This window comes from Strix uralensis, chromosome 11, assembly GCF_047716275.1.
Source record: "Strix uralensis isolate ZFMK-TIS-50842 chromosome 11, bStrUra1, whole genome shotgun sequence".
Classification (NCBI taxonomy): domain Eukaryota; kingdom Metazoa; phylum Chordata; class Aves; order Strigiformes; family Strigidae; genus Strix; species Strix uralensis.
Window position 1 is genome coordinate 7584703 of NC_133982.1, and position 9425 is coordinate 7594127.

Consider the following 9425-nt stretch of genomic DNA (forward strand, 5'->3'; position numbering starts at 1 on the left):
GCTTGCTTCTGATACTCTTTGAGATAGACCCCACCTATTTATACTGAACTCTAGATTCACTTTGTAGCATGGATATACAGCTAGTAGGAACTGGACAGTTCATCTCAGGCCAGCATATTCTGGTTTAGCTTCTACTTTTCTAGGTAGGATTTGAATGCTGAAGAGACGCATCTCTCGACTTCGGTGAACACGTAAGAGAAGATCTTTTGGTATAGAAGTGGAAAGTCATGAATTAAGCTAGAAGAGTGACTTCTAATGGTCCATTTAAGTAGCATGTTAGAATGGTCTTTTAAAAAGTAGATGCTGCAGCTATGTCACCTGTAACTGACAGAAGTGATTCTTAGGTCTGCCCATCCTGCTTTTATACTGTGTCCTTCTGTGTAGTATTTAAAGACCCAAGACTATTAAAATGCAGTAGTAGGTTTGTAGAAACGTAATATATTGTATGTCTGTGTTTCAGCTGTAAAGTTTGGTCGAATGTCAAAAAAGCAGAGGGACAGCCTGTACGCGGAGGTGCAGAAACATCGGATGCAGCAGCAGCAGCGAGATCATCAGCAGCAACCAGGAGAGGCAGAACCACTAACACCAACATACAATATCACCACCAATGGGTTAACAGAGCTACATGATGACCTCAGTAATTACATTGATGGGCATACCCCTGAAGGTAGCAAAGCAGACTCTGCAGTTAGCAGCTTCTACTTAGACATACAGCCTTCTCCAGATCAGTCGGGTCTTGATATTAATGGAATCAAACCAGAACCAATATGTGACTACACACCAGCATCGGGCTTCTTCCCTTATTGTTCTTTTACAAATGGGGAGACCTCTCCAACTGTGTCCATGGCAGAATTAGGTAATGAGAGAGAAAAGCTTCCATTGTAATTGTCATAATAGTACCCTTCGGATTAAAGTGACACATCTAGCCAGGCGATAGCGAGAATGCTGCTTCAGTACAGCTGTGAGCGTGTATGGGCATTCTTCTGTGAAGTGCACAATGCCCTGATCGGGGTACGCGGTGAACACCTTACGGACCTGGAGGAAAAATCCCAGGAGCTTGTGGCTGATCAGCTCTAGTAGTGTTGCTTTTGTTTTCAGTCTTGTAATAGAACCCTTTGAATACTGATTAACAAACTAATTTTTAGTGCTGAGCAAACAGACAGAGTATTTCTTTATTTGCAGATTATTTCTGAACATTTTCTCTTCTTTTTCATTTCCTCAATTCTCTTATTTTCTAACAAAAAGTGATGAGGCTGATTTTCTTCTATTCTTTACCTGTCCTTGGGAAATATGCAACCAAAGCAGCAGCCTAATCTGAGGGCAGTCCTCCTTGCCACTGGTTGAAGAGAATCTGACTCCAGATACTTAAAACTTTTGAATGTAGCAAGTTTGGATAATTTCCCTAAGAGCCTTATAACGACCACATTAATTAGCACCTTTTACTTTAAACTCTTCCCTGAATGATTACACTAGGGCTGAATTCCACAGCTATGACTTGTCAGCATCTGAGACTCGAGTTAGAGTGCACTGTGTGAACTGGTTATAAGCAAACTGGAACAGGACATTAGAGAAGTGGCTTAAAAGATTCTATTACTTATATAAGCTGTCAGGCATTTAAAATTGATTTTGCTTAAGCAACATTTTTGCTAATTATTCCATTATGAAAACCTAAAAATAGTTTGAAAAATCAGGAATTGCAAGTTACATTTTTCTCTTTTTGCTTTTTTTTTAACTAGAGACAAGTATATGATATGAAATTTGGCTTGTTTTACTTATGTTCATTTGAGAAATTTTGCAGAGAGGAAGGGACAAGAAGGCGTACTTTTTAATGTCCTTATGTTGCAGAATGTAGTTCTCTGCAATATAATTTGTTGTGACAGCCAAAATATTGTGTCTGGCTTGAGTTCAAATAACTTCAGTTACAGATAAGTAAAAATGAGAAGAAAAATTTAGGATAAAGGCTGTGCTACCAGCTTTGTCTCGATCAAATAGTTGTTAATATTCTCATGGCAGTTATTAAAAGATCTACATTAAACCTACAGAAAAAAGAAAGGGCTTTTCCTTCCTAGGCCAGGTGCTGAGCTTGGAACACTGGCTTAACATAAGTTTGTCATGTTGCTTACCTTTATTTACGTAGTGCTTGCATTTAAACCGTACAGAGCATGTCTCGGGTGCCCAGCATTGACAGTACCAAACAATGTTTGAAGAATGTTTGTCTTCCAGACTAAGGTTTCAATTTGGAAAGGTGTGGCTGTTCAATTATTTAGGTGTGTGCTGAAATACAGTCCAGAACTAAGGCCGAGGTTTGTGAATAACAGGGTAATATTTCACCTTCTGTATCCTGCAAGGGCACAGGGATGATGCTGTCAGCTGCTGCTAGCCAGAGCAAATGTTTTAAGTACACACTTGTAAGAAAAGAAAAATTGCTCTGAAATACATGAAAGCTATGATGACGACCAAAGTATAAACTACCTCATGTATGGATTGCTCAGGTAGCACATGTAATCTGATTTTACCTCAGCTGTATGTTAAAGACTTTCAGGTAGCATCTTACATCTAACTATTAATGTAGTATGATACTAAACAGACTGATTGGTCCAGCAGTTCAATTTGTAAAGAGTTGGGTTTGGTCGTTACCAAAGCAAGCAAGTTTCACAGAAGACCTAACGCTCAAGGCCCTCGGAATACCCCCACGTTGTTAATGAGCACTGGTCTTGTCCATTTTAAGCCTTCCTTTTCAGTGGCCTAACCTGCAAAAGCACCAACCACAGAACTGTGTGAGACAAGTCACCAGGCCTCTACCTGTCACGTGCTAAAACAGGAGAACAGACACGTGTGATGAGTCAGGGTAGAAAAGAGAGACAAAGTAGAAGAAGTGGAATTCAGATGTCTAAATGCTATTCATGCTTTTGAAGGTGTTTCTAAAGGTTTATGGAATCAAGTTTTGTTAATAAATATGTCTGCCTTATGGGTCTTTTGACTAAGTATAGCAGCAGAAAATAGTTTATTTGGAATTAAAATGTTGCATGGAAATTTTAAATTATGTGCAGTTAACCAAGTGACTACTCTAAAGGTGAAGAAAAAACTCTTGAGTCTTCAGTGTGTTACATGAATTATCTGGATTCTCTTATTAATGTATTTTCCTGCCATTCTGTTAATGATACGAGAATAGAAAAGAAACTTTTCCCTCGCAGGCAGCCTCATGCGATAGTGCCCTGCTTGACAGAACACTGGACAGGTGGTGTATTTGTGTATGGAAAGCTCAGGTGTACAGGACAGCAGTGAGTTTAGCGAGGCTGTCGGCGGGGAGGTGCCTCTACCCCCGCCTCAGGGCTCCAGCGCCTCGCGCCCGCAGTTTTTTCTCCGCTTCACGGTGTAATTCTCAGCCCTGACACCGGAGTAGCGGCTCGTTTGCGGGCGCTGGGGCCCGGCAGGCTCGCGGTGGCCGCCGCTGCTGCGGGAGGGGAGCCCCGACCGCCCCGGCAGCCCCGCTCCGGCCGTGCAGAACCGGGCCGGGGGCACGCGCAGCGCCGGCTCCGCCCGCGGGGCCCGGCTGGGCGGGAGGACGCGCGCGGAGCGCCCTCTGCCGGCCGCGCTGGAGCGCGGTTCCCGCGGGCTCTCCTCGGGCTGCCGGGGCGGCCCGCGGCCCGTCCGCCCCTGCGGCCCGTCCGCCCGCCCCTGCGGCCCCACCAGGCAGCGGCACCGGCCGGGAGAGCGGTGCTTTCCCACAGCTCACCCTCTCCCCGACCCCCCTGCAGCTGGAATTTGTCAGCTTTCTCGCGTCCGAAGGTGCAGCTTCGCATTGCTAACCGTGTGTCACTTTCTGGTCTTTCTTTTAGAACATCTTGCACAGAATATTTCCAAGTCACACATGGAAACTTGCCAGTACTTGAGAGAGGAGTTACAGCAGATAACATGGCAGACTTTTCTGCAGGAAGAAATTGAGAACTACCAGAACAAGGTATAAAAGCATGCCAAACCCATGGCATGCTTTTTTTAAAGCATGGTATTTCTATAACACACTGCAAAATTCACTTTTTCACTGCTTTCTGTTTACTGTCAGGAATGTATGTTTATGTGTGTTTTCAAGAAAATAATACTCTAGAATCAAAAGCAGCAAGACGGTTAGGAGATCCTTTGCATTTGTGATTTTTGCAGGTACAGGAAAAGGCAAAGCCATACCCCTAAAATCTGTCTGTCTGGGATTGATAAACAAGGATAAGAAATCAGAGAAACGTTTTCAATCCTAAATGGCATGTTATTTTCATTTCTTCGTTTGTAATCTTCTGGATCAACAACAACAAAAGCTGAAACCACCAAGTTTTGTGATTTTACAGGGTGTGTTTTGGTTTGAGCTTACAAACACAGAACGCTGTCAGATTTCCAGCCTTCGATGCCTGACTGTAATCCTGATTCGTTCCACAACTGTCCCTCCGTGTTTCAGTTTCACCTATAGAACAGCAGCACAGTGCTGCCGTCACGCCAGTGGGTATTGTAAGATGTAATCGATGTTTGTATTTCCAACATGCCTTCCGTCCACAAACTACTACCAAATGGCTACTTTTGGAAAACTGTCTTGGGAAGCACTATTAAAGCACACTGTTCTTTGAAAATATTTTTCATTTCCACAAAAAAATACTTAACCTCTAAAAATATGATTTCTTCCACTCGTTAGGTAATTAAATTCTGAATTACTGTCAAAATATGAAGCAATCACTACTTCTGTGCCTTCTTTAGGTCGTTAACAAGATGATCTTCATATATGTATATCTTCATATGTATCCTGATAAAGATGAGCTAGATTAATTTACATTCAGTACATACATTGATAGGAAAAATGGAATCATGCACCGCTCATGTAAATTGGCATTTTGCTTTGATGCAGCAAATAGAATTCCCACTGAAATGACCAGATCATTATACTTTGATATTTTTGGCTTATGAAATAAAAATACTCCAACCCGGATCTCTTCTGACATCGCTGAAGAAGCCTTACATGTTTGCACTGTCACTCATGCACGTGAGGCTTTGGCTTGGAGGTTAATTCCCCTTGTCTTACAGGCAGACTGTAGCCTGGAGTGCTGGAGAAAAATCACTCCATTTTTTTTTTCCAACTTAGTTTTGCTTTATGAAAATGGGCTTTCCAAACCTTGATCGGTAATTTTCCAATTTTTCTTCTCTTTCAAACAGCAAAGGGAGGTAATGTGGCAGTTATGCGCAGTCAAAATAACAGAAGCTATACAGTATGTAGTGGAATTTGCCAAACGCATTGATGGCTTTATGGAACTGTGTCAAAACGATCAAATTGTGCTTTTAAAAGCAGGTATGTGTGCCAGTTTTAAGGTCTGCTTCTATTAGTTTTGGCTGAGGAAGGTGTTACCTGTATACAGTGATTGTATACACATATATACATGTTGTGCAACAATCATTTAAAATAACACAAGGGGAAAACCTTACAAATTGTCTGTGTTTGAAGTAATATACCTTCTTAGTTACTCTGGACAGAATGAGTTCAAGTCTACATATGAAATCTTCATTATGAACAAAGGGAGCAATGAGTGTGTAAAAATGGAAAAGTTGCATTCAACTTTTTTATTTTGGCTTACTAATAGTGAATAACATATTTCAAGGTAAAAATCCGTATTGTTCTATGCAAGATGTTGTAGAAGTAATGCAGTTTACAAATACTGGACAAAGTGGTCAAAGCTTCGTGAATATAAATCTAAATGAGCTGCTTTGACTTCAGAGACTTCAATTACTCTAATAAAAATTATTAGAGTTTATTAGCATTAACTAAGTTGCTTTAGCAAAAACTTCTAAAGGGATTTATGGGAATTCTTCTAATTCTACTAGCAAATCAAACTATGCTTTGTTACACCGCGGAAACCTACTACCGTACTCGATCGATACTGAATGCAGAGCATAGGAAATTTTTAAATCCTCACTTGCTCTTTGCAACTGAAGTCTCTACTTAAATAGTCAAATATACATTGTTTCTGTTTTAGGGTCTTTAGAGGTTGTGTTCATCAGAATGTGCCGTGCCTTTGACTCCCAGAACAACACAGTCTACTTTGATGGCAAGTACGCTAGCCCAGAGGTTTTCAAGTCCTTAGGTAAGGAAATGTCAAGTGTTGTATCTTTAAAAAAAAAAAAAAAAGGCAGAAAAGCAAGGGGACAGCTGCTTTGAAAAATTCAGGCTATAGTATTCAAATAAAAGAGTTCCAAAGCTCAAACTGCTTATTTTGTAAGCAGTCATGCTGGCTCTGTTTGAGGCCAGGCTGATTTCAGGAGTTAAAACAGCTTAACTCTGTGCAGTAAAGGGCTATTGGTGTTGAAATTCAACACTTAGATCAGGGTAGAGCAGTTTGGACACACTTGTTGAGAACAGAAGCCCAGATTTCATATCTAGTGCTAACATTTTATATATCCTGTTGGAAAAGGCAGCAGATTTTAAGCTAATTTTGGATATACTGACATTACTGCTTTGAAGATGTTCATAGTGTATTGTGATAGGCAAAGTCCTGTTATTTGCAGGTAAAATACTGTAAATTGATTTTTTTATTACACCAGTTTATAATTTTAAATTTTTTTCTGTATGTTTTTGCTAATTTTAAAAGGATGCATTTCACTGGGTATAGATTTGGGATGTAAGCCATTTTGGAGGGCAGTGAAAGTACAGCAGTGGAGAATGCTGTACAATTACTTGAAGTATTCTCTGCCTTCCTAAAACACCTCAAGGTATGAGGTCTGAGTGCAAACAATTCAGAGAATGCAGTATCAGATGTGGTTCCGATGAAATGTAACTTTCATCTGTTACCAACTACATCCAGCAGTGTAGGCTGGGCTGGGGCTGAGATCTGCAGAGGAGAGCCCTCTTCTCTCAGGTTGCAATCCCCTTCAAAGCAGGGCTCCACTTACGCGACCTACGTAACAGCATGTGTAACAGCTGCCGTAACCTGACTTACACCTGTGTGAGCAAGAGAATGGATGAAAGGAGACAGAGTTCCTTTTCTGCATGAAAAGCTTTCAGACCTTGGCTTCTCCCTTTGCTCCTGCATGTACCTTGTATGCCTCTCTTCCCCTGCCTCTTCTGTGTGCTCAACAGTCTTAAAATCAGCACTTTTCAAGTACACATTTTGAACCTCCGGTTCACAGTGACATGAGAAAGTTCCATTTAGAATAGAAACAAAGCTAAACCAGTTCTGAGCTTGAAAATGGCTTGGGTTTTTTCCATATTTACCCCAAAAGAATCAAATGTGGAAAAGATACAGTGTGCAAAACCTTCAAAATACTGGCTGCCAGGGTGTGGGAGCTGGGGACTCGTGCAAATGGTGTTAATAAACTCAAGCATGAGTGAGATCTCACTACCATCACTCCGCAGTCCTTAAGGAGAAGACCATTCCTCTATGAAGTATTTTGCATCCATTGTTCACCTCCATCAGAATAAACCAACTGTAGCTCTGAAGTAGCTTTAAACAACGTGGCATGAGCTGTACCTTCTTTTTGGCAGGTTGTGAAGACTTCATTAGTTTTGTGTTTGAATTTGGAAAAAGTTTATGTTCTATGCACCTGACAGAAGATGAGATAGCTTTGTTTTCTGCGTTTGTTTTAATGTCGGCAGGTAAGAGATAAAGGTTTGCTCTAGGTTTATTTGATAGAGGTTGTTTTTATTTTGAAGTCTTTTTAATGATAATGTTAAGACTACTGGACAGTGTAAAATGTCATCATCTTTTTGAGTGTCTCCTTCTTGACCAAAATTTCTGTTTTAATAAACACATTGAAACTATGACTATAGGAATAAATCAGTTAAGTTGGAAATCCTAATCTAAGCCCTTGTTTTCCAAATTTTCACCTTGTTGAGGACTCAACTTCTTTGCAAAAGCTTAAGTGCGTGTGACTGAGACCACTGGGTCAATCTAGGTGAGACAGACAGGAGGTAGCCACTGAATTTATATAGTCAGCTTTCAGTGTATGTGAGCTTGCAGCTGTGGCAGAATTATCTCAGGCACGTGACAGAATGCTTCCAGTGTCACCTCAGGTCTGCTAAGCGGGGTTGCCATTTTAGTGTGGTAGCTTAGGTATCTGTGGTAGTGAGGTACCTTAGGCATCTGTCCCCATCGTGAAGTTGGGTGCGCTGAGAATTATGGTGCCAGACACCCCGAGAGTCAGCCTGGGTCTACCATACCCATGACTAAAATAACTTCATAATCTCAAGTAGATACACACAGTATTCAGGTTCTGGGAAGGCTTATTAGGTTGGGTGAAACAAGATACCAGTGCAGAAAGTCAGTCTGTGTCTGGCATAACACCCAAGGAAATAACCGCTCTGTTTTTAGACTGCAGCGTAGTGGACTCAGGAGTGCTGGTGGAAGAGTCTGTTAGCAACAGTGGGTTTATAGAGACTATCATAAATACATTCTCATGCTGTTTGCCAGATGGGAAGTATGTTAGCCCTGTGTCTTAGTATGTAAGTCACAGAATCCCACAGGTCTGCCCCACAGAGGGTGTAGCAGCTAATACTACTTTTCTGCTAGGCAGTTTAAGAGGACTTTTTTTTAATAGCTGAATATTTGCTTCTGATTTTTCTGTATGTCACTGTAGATCTTAGCAGGAAGATCCACTCCAATTACTTGTTCATTATGTGATCATTTCCCACTAAAAAGTTGCTAGCTTCATTTTATAAATACCCTGCATTTTACAGACCTTGTTAGCAAATGATTAATAAATCTTACTCAGATATGCTGCATTCTTCTAATTAAGGGCTTTATAAAAGTAATTTTAAATGCATGTAATAAATATACTCCAAAGCCTATTAATTTTGAAACTCATTTTCTGTATGAGAGTATGTAAAAAGTGGAAGGAAGGTTGCAAACAAGAAAGATGAATCTGTAACAGACTTAGTACTTCCTGGTGCACTGTGATTGATGTGTGCAGTACTAGAGGTGTTAACTCCATTTATATTTAGATCGCTCATGGCTTCAGGAGAAAGTAAAAATTGAAAAACTCCAACAGAAGATCCAGCTAGCACTTCAGCATGTCCTACAGAAGAACCACCGAGAAGATGGAATTCTAACAAAGGTAAGAATGGTCACATTCACATGACCGTGAAAGTATGTTTTCTTATGAAGGGTATCCTAATTATGGTGTAAGAGCTTTTACACAGTTAATTTGTTATTTCCAAACCCAGAATTCTCTGTTCAAAATCAAGGTGCTTAGCTGAAACTATTCACTAAAAACTAGAAGAGGTGAGATGAGAATACTAGGGAACAAGGTTGATAACGGTGTGAAAAGAAGTGTATTGATGTTGAACTTTATGAAAAGTGATTATTTTAAAGGTTTTTCTCCTATTTCTCCTACACAACATTTCTGCCACACAGAATACTATTTCAGTTCTACAACATGCATGCCTTAATCCTCATGAAATC

General features: G+C 40.6%; 1 protein-coding gene across 4 annotated transcripts in view; it reads left to right on the forward strand.

Moving 5' to 3' along the window:
- Window positions 1-9425, forward strand: part of RORA (RAR related orphan receptor A) — a 383110-nt gene that overhangs the window by 362258 nt on the left and 11427 nt on the right. For 3 of the 4 annotated variants that reach the window (XM_074879966.1, XM_074879967.1, XM_074879969.1), the window contains 6 exons: window positions 461-856; window positions 3840-3961; window positions 5191-5323; window positions 6006-6113; window positions 7511-7621; window positions 8966-9078. In XM_074879966.1, coding sequence (XP_074736067.1) covers window positions 461-856; window positions 3840-3961; window positions 5191-5323; window positions 6006-6113; window positions 7511-7621; window positions 8966-9078 — 983 coding nt within the window. The remainder of the gene's footprint in view (window positions 1-460; window positions 857-3839; window positions 3962-5190; window positions 5324-6005; window positions 6114-7510; window positions 7622-8965; window positions 9079-9425) is intronic. The other variant, XM_074879970.1, reaches the window with a different exon arrangement.